The sequence below is a fragment of the Ornithorhynchus anatinus genome, chromosome 16 (genome assembly GCF_004115215.2).
Source record: "Ornithorhynchus anatinus isolate Pmale09 chromosome 16, mOrnAna1.pri.v4, whole genome shotgun sequence".
In the NCBI taxonomy this organism is placed as follows: Eukaryota; Metazoa; Chordata; class Mammalia; order Monotremata; family Ornithorhynchidae; genus Ornithorhynchus; species Ornithorhynchus anatinus.
In genome coordinates this window covers 8,758,608-8,779,465 of record NC_041743.1, presented here as the reverse complement: position 1 = coordinate 8,779,465, position 20,858 = coordinate 8,758,608, and the positions used below count along the sequence as shown (strand labels likewise).

At 50.5% G+C, this 20,858-nt stretch overlaps 1 protein-coding gene across 1 annotated transcript; it reads right to left on the bottom strand.

Moving 5' to 3' along the window:
* Positions 1 to 7,297: 7,297 nt before the first annotated feature.
* Positions 7,298 to 19,802, bottom strand: TOR3A (torsin family 3 member A). Its single transcript, XM_001515633.5, has 7 exons — positions 19,189 to 19,802; positions 17,109 to 17,372; positions 15,515 to 15,628; positions 14,760 to 15,025; positions 13,438 to 13,613; positions 8,015 to 8,139; positions 7,298 to 7,720 (listed from the first exon to the last, which is right to left on the bottom strand). Exons 1-7 carry the CDS (start codon positions 19,271 to 19,273, stop codon positions 7,470 to 7,472), a joined length of 1,281 nt encoding a protein of 426 aa, XP_001515683.2. The 5' UTR covers positions 19,274 to 19,802; the 3' UTR covers positions 7,298 to 7,469.
* Positions 19,803 to 20,858: the final 1,056 nt, after the last annotated feature.

Here is a 20,858-nt window from a genome sequence, read left to right as displayed (position 1 = left end):
GGGGAGGGCAGCCCCGCTTCCACAGCATCTCTGCTGCTGTACAACACTAACGAGAAGAACCTTTGCCCTCCTTGCACACCCTGTTTTCTCACCTTTTGTGTTGCCATTGTTTCCCCGGACAAGGGGTACTGGGCTGGAAGGGGTGATTCAAAACCACCTCCCTGAGTTTCCCGTTGAGTGGCATGGGGCATTTTCCGTAACATAGCATGATGCTTCCAGGAAACTGAAAGTGGGTAGGGTTGGTTGGTCAGCCGGTCGGTCGGTCTACTCATTTAGTGTCTGTCTGTAAACTCTAGATAATCATTTGTTCCCGGGTATACCCTTGGGTGCTTTAGTGGTTTTCCTCCACCCCTCTGCTGGGTAGGTTGCTGTGTACACCCCTATTTAGAATTCAGGGCGATACAACAAACTCATTGTCTCTGTTTTCAAGCCAGTAGCGGCTGCTCCTCTCCACAGCACATCTTCCTGTAACAGCGGCACTCCTTCCCTCCAGCTCTCTCCATCCCCTTCCCGGGTGGGCTAGACTCCGTGACTTACGGTTGGAGCTCCAGCCTTCCGCTGCACCGATCTTGGCCTGTGAAAGCGGAGGCTGGAGAACAGTACTAAATGGCCTGCCTGTTGCTGTGCGTGCTGTGGTCATAGACTGTCCCCTATCAGCACATCTTGACTTTTTCCAAACAATCACTCCCCTCTTTTGCGTTCCCTTCGTAGTAGAGGAGCAGCAGTCTCTTCATCTCAAGAGCCAGAGGCCCAGGCTGCCTCTTCCTGCCTTCTCTCCTCAGGCTGGAGACCACCCCAAGGGTCACATGTGACAAAACTAAGGCCGGCAGTCCCGCCCCGAGCTTGCCAATTCACCTCATCTCCTTTGTTTCAGACCGAGGAGCCCCGGGATGTAAGAAACAGATTAAAATATGTCCCCGTATCATTTCTCTTTGAAGGGCCTATTGAGAAAGCATCTGTCCTCATTTCAGCTGCTCCCTCCCCTGCAGAGACCAGCCTTTGGGAGGGTCAGGTAATGCTCAGCTAATTTGCTAGGCCTGAGCACATGTATAAATAGCTGCTCTTGAGGTTTGAAGATAGAAGAGGCACGGGAATCGGCCTTCTGCCCTTGAAAGGTGGGCCCTTTTCTTTCCCATGCAGACCTATTTAGGGAAGAAAATTAGGAAAGCTAATTAGGAGGGCCTAGAGAGGAATCTGAGAAATTCCATTTTGAATCTCGACTGTCACAGTCCCTCAACGACGTAGTTTTTGTTGCATGCACTGCTAGAACTTAGAAACGGCTGAGCAGCCCCCGCTGTTTCCCAAGGAGGGAGCAAGCGAGTGTTGTGAGCTGGCTGCTGCCTTCTATTCCTGCTGCTGCCGCTCGTTGTCTACCTGGAGGTGATTCCTGTTCATCGGGGAATAAGAACGAATGCTACTTGCTGAAAGGTACGAGCTGCAGTCTTATTGGGTCAGGTGATTTTTGTCTCCTCCTCTTGTCTCTGCAGTAGCAGCTGTTCAGAACATACCGATTGGGCGACGAGCCCTCGTGGGGACAGGTCTTCTTGAATTAGGAGGAAGCAAACTGGTTAATAACAAGATCCTGGGAAAACACGGCAGGGAGTCGGGGGGGTGGGCAGTAGATCATTTAAACTTAAAGAGACAGTTAAAGTATTGCTGTAGTCCCTGACGCTGCAACTGGCTGCTAGGTTAGGGAACACAAGCTACCTTTTCCCTGGCCTCTTAGATGAAAAAGCATGGTGAAAGAGCATGGTGGCTATGCAACTCTAGAGAACGAAGGTAATTCACAAACCCACAGTCGGCCTTAAATCTGGGCCTGCCCCAGCCCAGGAACCATTTAGGCTCCTCTCTGCTCACCGCCCTGCCACCCTCCCCCTCCCCCTAAGAACAGTAAGGAGGAAGTGTTGGAGTGATAGGCCTGCAGGGGACAGGGTTGCCCTCCATCTGAGATTCTAGCTAAGAGTTCTGAAATGATCCTAGTTACCAGGGCCTGGGCCTGCTCCCGTCTGAAACCTTAGGCAAGACTGAGTTTGGAAATAGTGAAAACTTTTAGAAAATGTGCTGCTGTTGTAGCCTAGTCCTGGGAGAGCATAGGGCAGGGAAGAAATTGAGAGTATGAATTTTTGGCTTTCTGAAGAAAAAGGCAAAGGCTTCACCTTTTGGGGTACTCGGTGAAGGAACATCTCACTCAGGGGAGAGAGGCTTGTGTAGCGAGCAGGATGCTGTCACAGTGCTTCAGAATTTAATTTAGGTTTTTATCTCTGGTCCCCAGAGAGAGATTTTTGTAAAGAAGTCTTTTTTTATCCATAGGCAGAGCCATAAATCCAAATCAGCTGTGGCTAAGAAGAGCTTAAAAAAGAGTGACTGACTATAAAAACCTCAGGTTTGACAATCATTTGCTGTGGAAAAGAAAACCAAGTGGTACCTTAATGACTTTTGACATTGTCATGCCATTTATGCACATATATACCTAGGGCTTCTACTGCCGGATGGCATGATTTTCATGCGTGAGGAACAGCGATAGAGTTCTACTGTGTCTGGAGCCCGGGTGACTGCAACTCTGGGGAAGCTGGAGGCCCGCTCTTCTAGTCTCCCTTCTCTCTCCCAGCCTGTATCTCTAAGTGACAGAAATATTGACATTGTTGATCTTAATCAAGACGGTATTAGAGCATACCACTATACCAGCTAACCCAATTGAGCGGTACGCAGACAAATGGAAATCTGGATAGGCCAGAGAGACCATTTTGAATAGGTCCCACTCAGCCCATGTGCTGAATAAGCTAGGGCTCATTGCTAATGGCAAGTGATTGCCCATAACCTTCAGAACCTGCCCAGGGTGACCTAGACCAGTGGCGACGCATCCCAGTTGCCTCAGAGAACGAGCACCTGGTAAACAAGGCAGTAGGATAACATTTCCATCTAAGAGCATTCTGATAGTTTGAATCTACACAGAGGGTTTGAAGGGAGTGCTTAGAAGTAGCAATTCAACAAAAAGGCATATGTCCTTTTCAAAAATAGCCCCAACTGCCTGCGCCATGATTTAACCAACTAAACACATTTCTAGAATACTTTCCCAATGAGTGGTCCTGCCATGCCAGGATTTTCTGTGCCTGCTCACCCTTTCTAAGGAGAGCCCAGGAGACCCTCCTTCTGAGTCACAACATGCATTTCAGGAGCGTACTCCTCACCCTTCTTTGCTCCTGTGGGTTCGAGCGCACTTAGCGTGCCTCAGAAGGAAAAGGGCTGATAAACTGTGCTCCACCAAAGCTTTCCCAACTGAGCAGAGTTTAGCGTGATGTTGACAGAATTCCTCTCAAGTCCACAGCCTGTATAGAATTTAGGGGTTCAAGTAGCCACACTACACGTGGAGTCTTACCTCTTCACCTCAGTTTGGGTGGCATTATTCCCAATAGAGCTGCCTTTTTATATATTTTTTAAGCATGGCTGAGAGCAACTCAGCACTCACCTACAGATCCTTATTGCCCCTCCATGATTGATTTTCATGAGGCCATCTATTTGATAAGCTCTTGTTTTTAATCCTACTTTCTCTTGCTCTTCCCCATTTCTTCCTACCATCCCCTCTCCTTCCTCCCTTGTTCTAATCCACAGATCTCTTGGGATGCAGATATTCTGATCTTTGGGAAACTACTGCTCTGTCATCTTTCAGTCACCCTCCCCGGCTCTAAATCCAGACTCCCATTTAAATGTCATCAGAGGGCGTGGCTGTTTAGCTCCTGCAGGAGTGTGGAAGGGTTTAGTGGCAGGTCTTAAGGACCCGGTGTCCTTTCCTGCTCTTTGTGGGCATAGCCCTAATCACATTGGAACCAGGAGAGCTGGAAGGAGGAGAAATCCCACTGTTCTCCTGTTACCTGCCTGGGCCAGAGTGTCCCCTCAAGACAGTGGGCACAGCAGGGCTTCTTTGGCACTTCAGCCCAGCTTGTGGTTGGCAGCATGACGAGAAAGGGAGATGTGCGGAGAGCCTCTCCACATCCTTGATAGATAAGGAGAAGAGATGAAGGTCCCACATGTGGGTTTTAAGGGAAACAGCCTGAAAGCTGCTGGCTTTGCCCTTCTGCTGAACCCAAACTGAGGTAAGGTCTCTGAGAGCAGTGAGTGAAACACCTTGGGTGACTAGAGCTCCCGGGTGTTTTGTTTTTTTTTCTCCCCATGCTGGGGGTGATTTTTGTAAACCATCTCTGCAGCACTTTTCTCCTCAGTCTGGGGGTTGGGGAGGGAACTCTGTGCCGCTCTGCCTTTCCTTCCCTTCCCCTGTACTTGGAGCTTGGAAGTTGCCCCTCAAATTTGGGCGGGAAAGGGAAGGAAAGGATCTCTACCTTGTGTCCTCGGGTCAGAACCACCATACTTGTTGCCACCTGTCTTTCCCCAGGAGTGACAACCACCGCCCAGTAGGCTGCATCGTAGCCACAGTAGCCCCGCGGGTCGGGGCAGGAGATGCGATCTGTGCCTTGGCCCCCGGGGGCCATCTTGCCCAAGGATGTTTGATCCTTGGCTGCCCCAAGTCAGCCGGAGCCCTTGCCTGCCACGCCAGTAGGGCTCGCACTGCAACTTAAAGGGATGAGCTCTCCGGGGGAGAAAGCGCAGTTTGCTTTGAGGAGTAAGAGTACTCGATAACTGGAAAGGATGTGGGCACTGCTATGTTATGGATGGCCACCTTTTAGAGGCGTGCGATCTTTACAGCGACCCATCTCGTACATTGTCCAAGGGCCAGTGTGTGCATTTACTGTTATTGTACATGTTAATTGCTGTTCTTTGTACATATTGAAAGGGTAGTGGAACCCGAAGGAAATTTCAGAGTCTGTCCTCACCCCAATCACAGGAATCAGGACAAAGGCAAAGCTTGGTTTAGCACACTTACTCTACGTGGGCCACTGCTCCACCTCACGCAGAGCCAAGGGGCCTCCAGCAGGTCTGGCATTGCCATGGAGTCAGTGGTTGGGTTGGTGGAGGACAGAGACTCCTACTCAGAAACCTCCTCCAGTCCCCTGGGTCGGTCCAGCACTTTTCCCTGCCAGATGCAGTCCGATCCTGCTTCGCTGGACAGAGAAACCCCATCTTACACTACAAGATAAATAAAAATGAGACCATTCCCATAGTTCGTGACGCTGACGTCAACTTAGATCTTAAAGATACAGAAAAGATATATACCAAAGGTCACACTAGTCCCAGCTGTCGTGCTAGAGAGGGCAGAGATTCTGATCGATTCAGCACAGTTTAGTGGAGACAATACTGGATTAGGCTGAAGAATCCATAGATCACAAATTTACACTCCCGGTGGTGTCAACTGTTTCTGTTTTTTTAATTGTTATTGTAATATATTTTGGTTGTTTTGTTTTTCTAATTTAATTCTCTCACTCTGTTGTCTGACTGTGAACTGCTAACAGTGTTAAACTTGATGTAAATAAGGCCCTTGAAGGGGGCCACTTTCTGCCTGTCGTTCCACAAGGTTTTGCCAATTTGCATTTTGTTTTAAATAAAAGTTGCAATATTTTATTGGCAAGATCACCCTGGGTGCCCATTGTGTCTGTGGATTGAAAATTGGTGTTTAGTTCCCTACCGGTTAGCACCCACTGCCTTAAACCAGGGTCCTGTTGGTGATCGGGGATCTTTCAGAAACTCAGTTTATGGCTAGGAGGAAAAAAATGTCTGAAGCAAGAGCACTGACCGATTCTCAGAACAAGACCCAAACCCCTCCCCAAATGTAAACATTAAATCCCAGATTCCCTCACACGATCTGCCTTGGGGACGTTGAGGGGGAGGCACACCAGCGATGTAACTACTGTTCTCTGAGGCAAGTCTTTGTTTCTGCCCTGGTAGGCTGCTAGCTCAGTTGCCCTTGCCCTCAGTGCACCTGCCGTGTCATTGGGCACAACTTATCACTGCTGCCACCACTGTTCTGTCCTGCCAGAGAAGAGCTACCCGGGTGTTTCTGCTCCACAGAGTGGGAACGGGTGGACAGAGCAGGGAACTAAAAGAGATGGGGTTAATCCCTGCTCTCCTACTGGTGGTGGGCCATACCTCCCTGGAGCCTCCGTTGCTCTGACTGAGAAGTGGGAGTGACAGTACCTTCCTCGTGCGTCTTACAGGTAAACGGAGGGAGGCGTGGGCCGCAGAAGGATGCTATCAAAGTTCAAAGCCGCGGTGATGTCACAGAGGCAGACGTGCATCAAGGGCTCAGTGTCCCGAGTGATGACATCTGTCTGCCCACTAGCTCTGGTCTCTGAATTCCTGCCAAGGGGAAAGAAAGTAGGGCTGCATGGAAGTATCTCCATCTGCCCCAGTGCCGGTGCCTCAGCTGCATTCAGGGCAGGGAGGCTTAGATGGACGTCCATTTCAGCCTCCTGTTCCCACCCAAACCAACATCAGGATGACTGCCGAAACAGCCCACCGTCACCACCGGGCAGAGACAATGGGGTCCCCTCCCTTCCCCCTTAGAGGTCAAAAGCTCTGGTTTCTCGAGATGGTTCAGAAACCGGTCTCCTGGGGCAGGTTTGGGGCAAGGGGAGCGTAAACCTACTCAACTTGCGTTCCTGCCATTCCTCCTGCCGTCCTGGCCATCTCTGCTAAGTACCGTCTCAGCTGGGAAAAAAAACAATGCTCGCACAACAGCAACTAGCTACAGGCATCAGAGGCAAAAGATCAGACACTGGTTAGTTACCCATTAGAAGCTAAGGAAGAAAGTATCAGCCAAGGTTTTAGCCACCCTCACTGGGCAACCCGGGGATTTCCGCAGACTCAGCCTGAGGGTCAGAGCTACACCTTTCCCCTCCCCCACCAACCCCGGCCAACGTGGCTCACGGATTTGGACTTTTGCTGGGTAAACAGACGATTGCAAATTCCCTTGGCATGAAAACAGAAAAAAAATTACAAAAATACATACTTTAATATTTACGTATATAAATCTTTTCCCCAAATTTCCCTTAAAAAAAGAAAATTTTTCATAGAAAAGCTAAATATCTGAGCAACGGAACCATTCTCAGTCCAAGCTAGAGGTCGGCACCACCCAGCAGCCCCTGGAATACAAAGTCAGTGAACTCAAACCACAGACTGTCTGGGAGCAGGCACCTGCCACTTCCTCTCAACCAGATGTCCTTTCCTCTCAGTTCCCTCCTAACGTCCTCTTTTTCTGGGCAAGCCCAGAAAGCTGAGCTGTTTCACAGTGGCAGATGGCAGGCCCCACCCACCCCAGGGCAGTCGGTTCTTAGAGAGAGAGAAGGCCCTGCAGAGGGACATGGGGCGGACCCAGACTGCTCAGGAACCAACGGCGGGGGGGGGGGGGGGGGCGCCGGACCGGGGCAGTTAAGACCCGGCTTGGCCCCTTCTTTCCCAACCCCAGAAAGTCCCAAGAGCCAGACCAACATCACCGGCTGATTTCTTCTCCCCGGGACCCTTCCGTATGGCACCCTGGTGGAGGGCCGGGCTGGCCCGGGTCAGCCCCTGCGGGTGGGCCATCAAGGTAGGAAGTAGTTGATTCTCTGGGCTATGGACTTGCAGCCCTGAGCAGAGAAGAGTTTCTGCTCCTTGGGGACGTAAACCATCATCTTGGCGATCTCATCCAGGGCTTCCTCGCTGTACTGGAGGCCCCGGCCCTCGAAGGCATCACGCGCGCACAGCCTCACGTGGCGGAATTCCAGCGGCAAAAAGGGGACAAAGAAGTCGATCAGGTTCTCCTTCACGAGGCTGCTGTGGCCAAAGCCGCTGTCTGCAACCAAAACACAGCATGACCGGACTGTGGGAGCTGAGGGGAGAGGGGGTGGGAGGCCCAGAGGGGTTGCATGTTATTGGACACTGCCAGGGGCAGCTCAGCCTCCCTCCGACCCGGCCAAGTCTGTCGGGTATCGGGGCCAGGCTGGACCCGGCTGTCCAGAAACCCGGACTTGGCAAGCCTCGGGCGGGTGACTTAAGATGTTCCCTCTTCTCCAGCCCACCTAAGGACTGCTGCCCCCACATCCGTTTTCCCCAAAAACCCGAGCAGGACTCCGATCTGGGTAGTCACCTGTGGATGCCAGCAGCTCGGCCCGGAGGGGCTGCTCCAGACTCTCCAGCGTGATCTCCTCTCGCGGCTGGCCCATCTGCAGAAAACTCAACACCAGCTCATTGATGGTGTTGCCCCCAAGATTACTGCAAAGAGACAGGGCAGTTTACGATTCCCTTTCTAGTACCGTTCCGTGGTTTTCAGCACCCCGGCTCAGGCCCCCACTCAGCTTCTAGCACCTTGTCCCTAATCCCCTTCTCTCTCCCAGGAGGTGGCATGGACAACAAGGGGGGAGAGGGTACACCCGACACAGGAGATGAATGGGATCTCAGAGCTGTGACCCAGCACCTGAGCTCATGGGCTGGCTCATAGCCACCTCTTGAAATGGCAGGGCACAGAGAGGACAGATGTCTTCTAAAGAGCCCCCAACACTTGAAATCCTCGTTCACTCTCAGCATTCATTCATTCATTCAATAGTACTTATTGAGCACTTACTATGTGCAGAGCACTGTACTAAGCGATTGGAATGTACAAATTGCCAACAGATAAAGACAATCCCTGCCCATTGATGGGCTCTTGGAGGTTCCAACTGCAGATAGGGAAACTGCTACATAAGAACCGTGGCCTGCCTCAGGTTCCCTCAACGGCCCTGCCTTCTACCCTATCTCCATTCACTTCAGTGAAGTGTTGGTGCCTGCATTCTGGGCCCACTAGTCACAGGGGACTACTCTAAATCCTCACTTCTCCCTCTTTTGTTTGCCTTTTGGCTACCTCATTCCTCCTTGGCACTCCACCAATAGGTTGAAAAGGGAAAAAGAATGTGAAACTCCAATCGTTTCTATTTTACCCCTTGGTAGCAAACTCTACAGCAGTCTGGGGATTTCATTACCCATGTCAAGTGACCTCAAGTAACCAGAAGTTGACTATTTTCGCCGCCTCCACACATACCACCCACCCTGCAGTGAGCTAAGCAGCGTGGCTAAGTGGAAAGAGCCCGGGCTTCGGAGTCAGAGGTCATGAGTTCGACTCCTGGCTCTGCCACCTGTCAGCTGTGTGACTGTGGGCAAGTCACTTCACTTCTCTGTGCCTCGGTTACCTCATCCGTAAAATGGGGATTAATTGTGAGCCTTACGTGGGACAACCTGATGACCCTGTATCTACCCCATTGCTTAGAACAGTGCTGTGCACATAGGAAGTGCTTAACAAATACCAACATTATTATTATTATTATTACAGTCCCCGATTAGACTGTAAGCCTGTCAAATGGCAGGGACTGTATCTGTTGCCGACTTGTTCATTCCAAGCGCTTAGTACAGTGCTCTGCACATAGTAAGCGCTCAATAAATACTATTGAATGAATGAATGAATTATTACTCCTGGCCCACTCAGGGGTGCAGAGAGACTGGCTCTGTCAACACTGGCCCAGCCTTGGCCTAGACCCTCTCCATCACCACCTGCCAAAGCATCACGGTGGAAAACGTATACCCCTTGATGTTCTTCCTTTCTCCTCCAGCAAGGGACTCTCCTTCCTCATATCTGCACTGGCTCCCCTCCTTAGCAGATCCCGTTTTCCATCTCTATCCAACACTCCTCTCTTACAAACCGACGCCTGGTCTCCCTGACTCCAGAGAATGGCAACAGAGCACAAGAGTTGTTGGTCAAACCCACTAGAAGTCCAGGCCAGCCATGGGTGACTGCAAGAGGAAGGGTTGGTCTGGGAAGCGAGGGGAGAGGGAAGGATTCTGGGAAGAATGACCTTGGTGATTAGGGAGGTGAGCATGACCTGGAGAATCCATTGCCTATCAGCAGCTAATATTTACTGTGTCCAAGGGGTTATGGCACAATTCTCAGACTTCTACCCTGGACTCGAGCAAAGATGGAGACCTGGGGCACTACCCACTTCACATCTACTGAGAAGCACCATGGCTTAGTGGATAAAGCACGGGCTTGGGAGCCAGAATGACCTGGGTTCTAATCTTAGCTCCTGCACATGGCTGCTGTGTGACAGGCAAACCACTTCACTTCTTGGAGCCTCAGTCACCTCATCGTTAACATGGGGATTAAAGAGTGGGAGCCCCATGTGAGACAAGGATTGTGACCAACCCGGTTAACTTGTATCAATCCCAGTGCTTAGAAGAGTGCTTGGCACACAGTAGCTCTTAATACCATAATTATTAACAATTATACTTACTCATCCCAAGCTCCACTGGCAGCTCCCCCACAGAGCCTCTCCCCTACCCACCCCAAACCCCTTGGCCATGAGGGAGAGGGGCAAATTCTCTCTCCTTTGCCTGGAGATCTGTGCCAGTTCCCAGGGCCAGGCCTCTGTATGCTAAGAGGAGAGTGCAGCTAGTCTCTGCTTGTTCAGCGAGAGGGAGGTTGCGTCAGATGGAAGTCAGCCCAGCCTCCCCAGCTAAGCGAATATCCTGGGATGGCATAACCTAGAGAGCGTGAATCTGGTCCATGTGCATGCACTCCCAGAATGGAAGGCAGGATCTAGTCCTTGCTGACCTCTCCAGCTCCAGCCTTTCTACTCTTACCTAGCCATTTTCCCCTTCACTCTCGTCCTCAGCCACACTTCTTTCCACTCCACCAATAAACTGCTCCTGCCGGTCTTTTCTACACAACACTTCCCGGATCTGTCTATAGTAACAGCTACCACCTTGGTATAAGCTGTGTCTTCTTAGAGTTAGACTACTGGATCAACCTCCTTTCTGATTTAATCATATTTATTGAGCACTTTGTGTGCAGAGCACTGTACCAAGCATTGGGGACAGTAAAATAAACACAGATTTGGTAGATGGGTTTCCTGCCCACAAGGAGTTTACAATTTGTCCTCCCTGCCTTTAGCCTCTCCCTTCTCTACCCTAAAAATGTGCTGCTGCACAAATCTTCCTCCTGAAATGTCACTTGGTTCATTCGCTGGTTTCTTGTGACTGTCCACATCACACCAAAACTTGGTTTCCTAGTGGAAAGAGCATGGACCTGGGAATCAGAGGACTTGGGTTCTAATCCCAGCTTCAACTCTTAACTGTCTGACCTTGGGCAAGACACTTCATTTCTCTCAGCCTCCATTACCTCATCTGGGGATTAAGGCTGTGACCCCTATGAGGGATAGGGACTGTGTCCAACTCAATTATCTTGTATCTACCCCAGAGCTTAGTACAGTGGCTAACACTTAAATAAAGTCTCTCTGCCATCTTACCACACCTTACCTTTCTTCTCTCCACCTGATATTCCCCAACTCTTTCTTTGTTCCTCCCAAGAAGACGTGTTCCTTGTTCTCAACTCTGTCCTTCCCTTGTGCTGTTCCCCTGCCCCAAAACAGACCAAAGTGCTCCACACATTCAAAGTCCTCCTGCGTCAGTATGCCCTGTCCCAGCACCCTGAAGTCACGTAAGCCATCTTTAGCACTTATGAACTTATTTACATGCACATTTTTATAACTTTAGTCAATGGCACATTCAATTATTCATATTGATCATTCTACAGTTGAATATCTCCCCCACCTGTTAGAGTTTAGGTTCCTTATGGGCAGGGAACTTCTTTCCTGAGCTTAGTCCAGTGCACCATACTAAGTAGGTACTCAATAAATAAAATGACTAATTCTGATGCTCCTAATTCCCTCCCTGGAACTATCCCACAGTCCCCTCCTCCATGGGTTGCCCAAGATGACATTCAGCTAACGATACCAATGGAGGCTCCATCCCCGCCCAGCCATGCTGACATTGCATCCTGTTTCCTGTCCTGGCTACCTGGAGGAAACCCAGTCTGCCATCAACTTGGAACTTGACCCGTGCTAAACTGCAGAGCTCAAAAGGAGATGAGTACTAAGTGCTTTCTAGAAGACTTGCTTCATTTACTCGGCTCAGTTGGGCACATCAGGACAGTAGAAGACATAAGGCCATAAGCATGCTCCCCCCACCCCCTAATCCACTCACCCTCATATTTCTAAAAGATCCCACCACCCCCACGTCTACAGTGAAAGTTGCTGAGGGCCCAACAGGCCTTGCAAGTACAGCTGAGTCCTTGGAGAAACCCAGTCTCTCCAGCAGTGGCTCCTCCGAGATTCTGTCCCAACCATCATCACTGGGTTTTTATTGAAAACTGGGGTACTGGGAAATGGGCAAGCTTGACCAGAGAATTTGGTCTCTGACGTCAACGTCCAGCCAGAGAACACATTTCTTTGACAATCCAACAAAGTAGGGGAAAGGGGAGAGGGTGACAGAACTACTCTCCAAGCAAATATTTGCCTAGGACAGTGACTGGGTGACTTCTGGGTCACTGTGCAAGGCAAACAAGTCAAAGGGGAGTGAGGGAGTGCAAGATGTTTCCCAGCAGATGGCCAGAGTGGTAATGTCAATACAGTGTAGGCAAATGTCCAGGCTGTTTGTCTGGTCAATTGAACAAGAGAAGAGGGTACCTCTGGGCCTGTCTGAGATCCCCCACCCCAGGGCCCGACTCTCCTGCCGTGAGGAAGGGTGGTGCAAGCGGCATACCCCAGAGCTCTGCTTAGGTTCATGAGAGGATTTTCTGTGGCCAGTTATTGGCGGGATGGGGATTAGGAGGGATGGGAAGGGTACGAGTCAGACCCGGCCCACACAGGTCTCTGGCAGGAGGAGTTGAGCCCTGGGCTTGGCCCAATCAGCTCTCAAGTGAAATGGCTCTGAGCCTGCCCGGTCTCTAACAGCAGAGGGGTGAGTTAAGGGGCAGGAAATCTTCCTGGGACTGGACAGTTTTCTTCCCTCATTGTATTAATCTCCCAAGCGCTTACTATAGTGTTCTGCAAATGATAAACACTTAATAAATTCTACTGGTAACTGATCAAGCCTTTCAATCATCCACGTCCACCCATCTGGACATGAAGATGGGCAAGCCATAGGGACGTAAACTGTGGTTTGGAGGGCAGGTGGCTGGTGTGGGAGTTGGGTTGACCTGGGCTCTATTTGGGGATTCCTACCCTCACCCTCTCTGGGTCTGTTTCCCCACCCTGTAAAAGTGGAGGCCAGGCCTACCCTGCCCAGCCTGCCTGCCTGCCTTCAGGGAGGGTGGATAATGTGGCATTCTGGGAATGGCCATTAAGAAGACATCTTAGTGTCTTCTCCTGTGGCCAAGCAATTCCAAACTGTTGGTCGTCTTCCCAGTCCTAAAATCCCCCGGAGATGCATCAGTTCCCTTGGGGAATACTTCTCCTTTAGTCCTCGCCCACTGCGTCCCTTCATGCCCTGAACTCCCTCAGACCACCAGGGCAGAGCTATCGGTCTCCAATCAACAACCTCCATTTAATAGTATGAGGCCTGTCCTTTAGGCTGTAAACCCGACCAGCTAGAAAGGGTTTGGCCCTCCTCACGGGCAATCCGGACAGCAACACTCTACCCTTGCCCTCTTCTCCCTCAGCTGGCACGGAGCCGGGTCGGACGAGACCGGCACGAGTCTTGTCTTACCTGAGGAAGAGGAAGATGGCTCTCCGGCAGTCCTGTTCCTTTGTACTGTGGTGGGGGTGCAGGTAGAGCTTGAGGGTATCCAGAAGGCTCGGGTGGAGCTTCTCGGCTTCATCGAAGACAAACAGTGCTTGCCGGCATCGCCCCACCGTTTCCCCGATGTGTTGCTTCAGCTGCTCCTACAACCAGTGGAGAGGTAGAAATGAGACCCGGGGTCATCTCAGTCATGTGGCAGGAAACAAGGCAGGTAGGGTAGCGATCCAGTCACTGCCCCAGTTCTGCTGGGGACTGTGGAGAGGGTTGGGGGCTGGGGCAGCTGGAAGCAAGTGCTCCATGAGGATGACTCCCGTTGGCTGGGGCCAGATTTGATTGGTCCCCTCCATCTGGTTCTCCTGGTGTGGGCCCTGCCCAGAGAGCCTATTGCAATTGTTACTCATGGCTTGAGCATCCACAGTAACAATAGTAGCTTTGGTAGAACCAGTGGCCCCGTGGAAAGAGCACAAACCTGGGAGTCAAAGGACCTGGGCTCTAATCCTGGGTTCACCACTTGTCGTGGGACCTGGGCAAGTCACTTAACTTCTCTGCATCTCAGTTTCCTCATTTCTAAAATGGGGATCAAATATTTGTTCTCCCTCCTAGTTAGACTGTGAGACCCATGTGGGACAGGGACTATGCCTGGCCAGATTATTTTGAACGTAACCCAGTGCTTAATTCAGTGTTTGGCAGGTGGTAATGGCTTAACAAATAATAATAATAATAATGTTGGTATTTGTTAAGCGCTTACTATGTGCCGAGCACTGTTCTAAGCGCTGGGGTAGACATAGGGGAATCAGGTTGTCCCAAGTGGGGCTCACAGTCTTAATCCCCATTTTACAGATGAGGGAACTGAGGCACAGAGAAGTAAAGTGACTTGCCCACAGTCACACAACCGACAAGTGGCAAAGCTGGGATTCGAACTCATGAGCCCTGACTCCAAAGCCCATGCTCTTTCCACTGAGCCACGTTGCTTCTCAAATACCACCATTGTTATGGTCAAGTACTTACTATCAAGGTACTTAGTATCAGTCAACCTCCCGCTGGAGATAATCAAGTCACACAGTTCCTAATCCACAGGGGGCTCACAGAAAGGGGGAGCGTAAGCACGTTGACTGCCCTTTGGAAGGTCATCCCTTGCTGAACGACCCAAATCTACCCTCCTGAGCCTCTGCACCATGTCTGCAAGCACCTCCTGCATATAAGGACTTGGCATCAGGCCCGCTTCGGCACCTGGACCATGCACACCACCCGACAGGAGCAGGAAGTCCTGATCCCCAGCTCCTCCTCACCTGGTACAGATCCACATATCTGGGATGCGGGAAGTGGAACAGAGAGATGAACACCTTGACGCACTCACTGCCTAGCCCGTCTCGATACAGGTTGTCCGCCATCATTCTGGCCACAAAGTTCTTGCCTGTGCCTGACCAGCCGTGGAAAGATAGGGCAAGGGCCTTCTCTGGATGGGGCAAGGCCAGGAAGTCCCGCACGGCTTTCAGGACTACATGCCGGGCCAGGTGTTGGCCGTGCAGCCGGATGCTCAGGTCTGACTCCAAGCCTTAGAGAAGGAAAGGGAATAGGTCAGACCCACAGGCCCAGCCACACACTCTGCTGTATGAAACTGTGAGAAGGGAAGGAGCGAGTAGAGAGGAGAGGTAGGAATCAGCTCTTCCTCATCTCTCCTGGACCAGAACAAGTGATATGCAGCAGGAGGGATCCAGGTTAGACTCAAAGAAAAACTTTCTGTGAGGCACTGGAGCAGTAAACAGAGGGAGGTGAGATAATCTCCTTCCATGGAAAACATTAATAGGAAATTGTATATTCCAAGCACTTAGTACAGTGCTCTGCACATAGTAAGCGCTCAATAAATATTATTGAATGAATGAATGAATGAATGAATCAAAGGAGGAAGTTTGAATGAAAAAAAAACAAGCAGATATAAGACTCCTCAGTGCCATATGGGGGATAGACCAGCCTAAACCAGTTTAACGGCAGCCCCACTGCCCAGAAGCCACTGTATCTCTGCGGGGGTGGCTGGTGTCATTACCTGTTATATTGTTGATGATTCTACAGTCTCCACTTGCACAACAGTCCTGAAAGCGGCAGTACCAGGTGGAAAAGATCTCCAAGTATTGCTGGCCTAACAGGGGCAGTTTCCAACCTAAAAAAGAGGCAGCTTTGAGAAAGGAATCAATCAATGGTATTTATCGAGGGCTTACTGTGCAGGTTGAACTGAGCTAGGGTTAGGGTTTGCACATTAACCACAGAAGCTCTGTGTGCAGAGCATGAGAGAGCGCAACACAATGAACACAATGCTGTATGTAGACATTGTTCCTGACTTCGAGGAGTTTACAGTCTACTGGGGTAGACAGATGATAAAATAAAATTTTAGGTAGGGGAAGCAACAGTGCGATGGGGTGGAGTGACTCCCAAAGTTTCCTGGAGGAGCTATGCAGTCATCAGAATACATGGGACTAGGTAGGGGCAGTGGTGAGGGGGAGGATGGTGGGTCACAAGTGGGTAAAGTAGGTCAGGCAGCCACTCAGGCACCAGGAATGAGAGCACAGCTGGGCAGCAGGGTCCAGAAGCAGGATCTTTACACTAAAATGGAAGCCACCACCCCACCACCCTGGAAACAACCTCCCTACATTCTTGACGTTGTAAACTGCCTCAGGAACAGAAACATTCCAGGCAGCAGAAGGCAAGGAGAGCAAAGGGGTCCACCCACCCCTATGGGGAAGATGGCTTTTTCTGTGGCCACTACTGCCCTAGGCGACCACATTATTCTGGGCAAGGAAGGGGCTAGCCCAGACGGACTGGCTGGCCTGATTACTACCCAAAGTATCCTCTAAAGGAGGGAGTGTTTCACGCAGTTTCACTGATGAAAGAAGGGGCACCAGGCCAGAGCTCAAAGAACTGCCCAAAAGTTGGCTCTATGAACCCTGGGATCGGCCTTACTGAGGTGGGTGGTTGGTTTCAGATTGGCGACGGAACAGAAGGTTGTGTTAAAGGAGGGGTGTTCCCCTTCCCCCATCCCTGGGGGGGATGGATTTGCCAGATCTGATGCACCCTGATTCTGTCCCAAACTGGGCAGAACTCCCACAAACTGGCCTTCTGGGGAATCAGAGGGGCTTTCTCCCAGCTGGGAAATAACAACAATCTAGTCTTTCGGTCTCGTGGGGTTTATGTTGGGCCTGGAAGAGGCCAGAGAGGCTATGGTGCCTAGGAAAAGAAACCAGACTCCATTTGAGTGGAAACAGGGGTGCTATAAAGCAAGCTCGGGTCCAGACAGTTACAACCAGTCCATGAGTGTTCCCCTTCCCCTACCCCTCCCACCCCCCGGGCAGGCACCTCCCCGAGGCCCCAGGCCTGCTGGCCCGAGGTCATCTTAGCTTTGCCCAGAGAACTGGGTCTGAAAGCAGATTCTCTCCGCCATAAAATCCAACAGGGCTCAACAATTCCTGCCTCTCAATTCAGGCCCAGGGTGGCATTCGGACACAAACCCATTCTTCCTGTTGCCTTTCGACAGCGGGTAGAGAGTGCTTCTAGGCAGTGGGCCAGGCCACTTTGCCAAAGAAGAGATTGGTGTCTCAGTGGGGGAAGGGAAGAGGCTGCAAGAGGAAGTGAGAACGGTGTCTTACCCGGTGCCTCGGAGGTCGTCTTCTCTCTCTCCTTGCAGTCCTGGGGCCACACTCTGCAGGAGAGGTAAGCCCAGTACCGTCTTGAGAGGGCAGTCATGATCTTCAGATGCTTCTTCAGGCCCGAGAAATCCGCCCAGAAAGACTGCGTACTCTGCTGCTCCCCGCCGTCCCACTGCTTTTCTCTTCTGTTGTGCCCAGTTGTCTCAGGCAGCATCAGCAGGAGACAGTAGCACCACAGAAGGAAGGGGGAGCAAAGCCCCATACCTAGCCAGCCGAGGGAAATTCAGAAAATGGGATTAAAGCATCAAGGAGTTCGCTGACTCCTCCTCTCTATGCTCGTGGCTCTTTCCTGACTCTTAAATTCCTCAGCCGCTAGAGTCGGGCGCCTATGCTCTCACTTCCCGTCGGCTCGGGATTGGTGTTGCCAAGGGAACGGGTGGCTCTGGACAAGGAAACTTGCTGACACCCTAGCTGACACACTGAGGGGCAGGACTAAGGGCTGGCTCAGTCACAGCGGTTGATTTTTAACAGCCAGTGGCTGTTCACGGTTTCGCCACACTTTCGTCCTTTGCTCCCTCTCCGGAGCTACTCTCCAAAAGCCAAGTGCACGGCCCTTCTAACCTTCAGAGGGCTACTGACCCACAGGACTTTGAGGTCGATCTTAGACCTCACTCCGCAGGGCTGACTTTGGGCCAAGCCTGGGGATGAATAGGTGGTGGATTCATAATAGGCTCAGTTAACAGGAAATGGATTATTCTGGAGGACCTATGGGGGTGGGGAAGAATGTAAATCCGATCTAGCGGCTGCTCTTGTCACTCACTTGTGAGGGAACAGCGGCTAAGTGTCCATTAAGACCTACTGTCCAATCGGTTTGCTCCGGACGGGGACACTGGGTTTACCAACGAAGTCCTCGCTGGTTGGTTAGCTGGGTCACAGCAGGGGCAGCTGACCACGACCAAGTGCATTAAGCCTCCAAAATGTGATATACTGCCGTGGCCCGGCCCACAACCTTTTACTAGTTTGCCCTTTCAAATGGTGGGCAGCAGATCAGGGCTGAACATTTCTAACTCCCTGTAGGTCCCTCTTGCCTCCTTGCTCAGTGCATCTCAACTAAGAGGAAAGTAAATTTCCTTTGTTGAGAGCCTCGGGATGGGGAGGGGGTCCTCTAGGACCCACTCAGGGGCTCCCCAAATGAAGGAACGTTGGGCTTAAGGACACTGAAAACTCCCTAAAGCCTTTCCTGAGCACACTGGCCTTGCTTGGGTCTGAAGAAGATAGAATTGATGCTAGCTGGGGTAGAGTGACATTCTAGGCAACGTAAGAAAGGACTTTTTTTTTTGCTACCATCAAGTTCAAACTCATAACCTTTGTCACTGGGGTTCTCTGTGCCTCAGTTTTTCTGAGGGGTTTTTCCAGCAGTCAAGACTCACTGAGTAGTCCTCTCCTTTTACTCCTTGCCTAGGAAAAAAACAAGAACTCCTCCCCTCCCCCCCCCCTTTCTATCTGACCTGAACACTCACTGAATTGCTGCAATCAATGTTATTTACTGATCACTTATTGTGTGCAGAGCATGGTACTAAGCACTTGGGAAAATATAATACAGTTGAGTTGGTGGTCCCGATCCCTGTCCCTAAGGAACTTACGGTCTACAGGGGGAGGCAGACATTCAAATAAATTACAGAAAGGGGAAATGGCAGCGTGTAAGTGCTACGGGGCTGAAAATCAAGTGTAGGTATGGAAATTCCCTCCCTATCCTTCTCGGTTCCCAGTAGGCTTCCTGTCCTTCACCCACTCCCTTAGCCCCTCTGTACCCTACAGTTCAACTGCAGAGTTTCATTTAAACCTTAGTAGCAGTCATTCTCCCTGCATCCTCCAGTTTCACATCTTGCATCTCCCCCGTCCACTTCAGTAAAAGGCGGGGAGGGTTTTAGAGTGAAATTTTTACTTACCTGTAACATCTGGCCGTCATGTTGGGACTAGTTCTGGAATGCACCGTCACTTGCAACATATAAGTCAAATGGGAGAATACACCCAGTGATAGAGTCATCCAAGAATCCGCCCCATTTTCAAAGAGCATTACCTGGATGTACCCTCGGATACGTCTCTACTCTGCTCCTAGATGTGGTGAAGCGCTGGAAAGAAGAGTCCGTGGAATACAAGGCCATCTACAGGCTCTGCAAGGCAATGCAGACTGCCCACCAGTAATTGATTTTCAAGTCCCAGTTGATAGATTAAGAAACTTCAACGCACAAAGGAACATCCATCTTCCGCCCGTCTCGCTAGGAGCGATGAGAACTAAAACCTTCAGACAAAGCTCTAAGGAGGAAGACTAGCTCATTAGATATTTACGGCAACTTTAAACATAACAACTCATGTTATAATATGGTCAAACCAAACCAAAATAGATCCAACCTTTCCAGAACCAGCTGTATGTTTTTGAATGGAAAAAAACATCACTTTTTGGTGAAATTGTTTCAAGTAATCTAGTCTGTACATACGCCGGTGGCTTTCTTCTCCAGGAACAGCTGTGATATGGTGGATGCAGAGCATCCCAGGGGAATGGGACTCCCAGGGGAGAGGTGATGTGTACTCAACTGTTTACTGGCTGAAAACACAATAAACCAGACAGGATACAAGAAGGAAGCAGTGTGGTCTAGTGGATAGAGAGTGGGCTTGGGAGTCAGAAGGATTCTAATCTCAGCTCTGCCTCTTGCCTGCTGTGGGACTTTGAGCAAGTCCCTTAACTTCTCTGGCCTATTACTGCATCTGTTAAAACAGGGATTAAGACCGTGCCCCCATGTAGGACATGGAATCTCTCCAACCTGATTAGCGTGTATGGACCCCAGCACTTAGTACAGTGCCTGGCACAGAGCAAGTGCTTAACAAAAACAATTACCAAATACCAAAAAGAGAATTTCTTTTAAGAAACCATTATACTTTGTGCTTGGGCACTAGCTTGACCCCTTCAAACAACCTCTTCAACGGTTGGCAGTGTTTGGGTGAGCAGGCTCCTGAACTCTGACTCTAAACCCACTTGGCAGTGACCTTCCTGCACTGACTCTAGGGAGTAACAAAGAATGAATTTTCCTCAAACTCAAAAAACAGACTAGGGACATCGGAAAGGACCAGTCTTAGTATGAGACCTCGAACACGGACCAAAATGTCACAGGTATGTACCTTGGCTCTCTGACGATTCTTTTTGCTCTTAGGGATTTTCAGTGGGATGAGAGGCAAGGTTGAGGTCACTGAAGGCAAAAGTTCCTTTTTTCCTGAGAGTTGCACTCTAGGCAATTCCCATTTTCCTTCAGCAGTGGAGCCTAGTGGAAAAAGTATAGGCCTGGAAGTCAGAGGTCCTACGTTCTAATTCTCATTCTGCCACTGTCGGCTGTGACACCAAGGGCAAGTCTCTTAACATCTCTGTGCCTTAGTTTCTTCATCTGCGGAATGGAGATTCTATACCCATTCTCCCTCTTACTTTAATTGTGAGCCCCACGTGGGTCAGGGACTGTGTCTGACCAGATGATCTTGTATCTACCCCAAAACTTAGTAGTAATTGGCCCACTGTAAGTGCTTAACAAACACCACAATTATTATTATCTTATAAATATCCACAGAGTCTTAAGTTGCCACCTGAAAGTGCCCCCACAGCTTACTCAGAGTTCTTCTTCCCTGCCAGAAACTGTCCGAGGGGGGCTGATCAAGCCCTCTGGACTGTAAGCTCATTGTGGGCAGGTAACGTCTATCAACTCT

Excerpts from the sequence above, each read along its gene's own strand:
- TOR3A (XM_001515633.5), bottom strand. The coding sequence starts at position 19,273 with ATGGCCTTGTATTCCACGGACTCTTCTTTCCAGCGCTTCACCACATCT. Across the intron at positions 15,629-17,108 it reads GACGACCTCCGAGGCACCGG|GTTGGAAACTGCCCCTGTTA; the intron begins GTAAGACACCGT and ends CCTCTTTTTTAG. Across the intron at positions 15,026-15,514 it reads AATCATCAACAATATAACAG|GCTTGGAGTCAGACCTGAGC; the intron begins GTAATGACACCA and ends TCCTTCTCTAAG.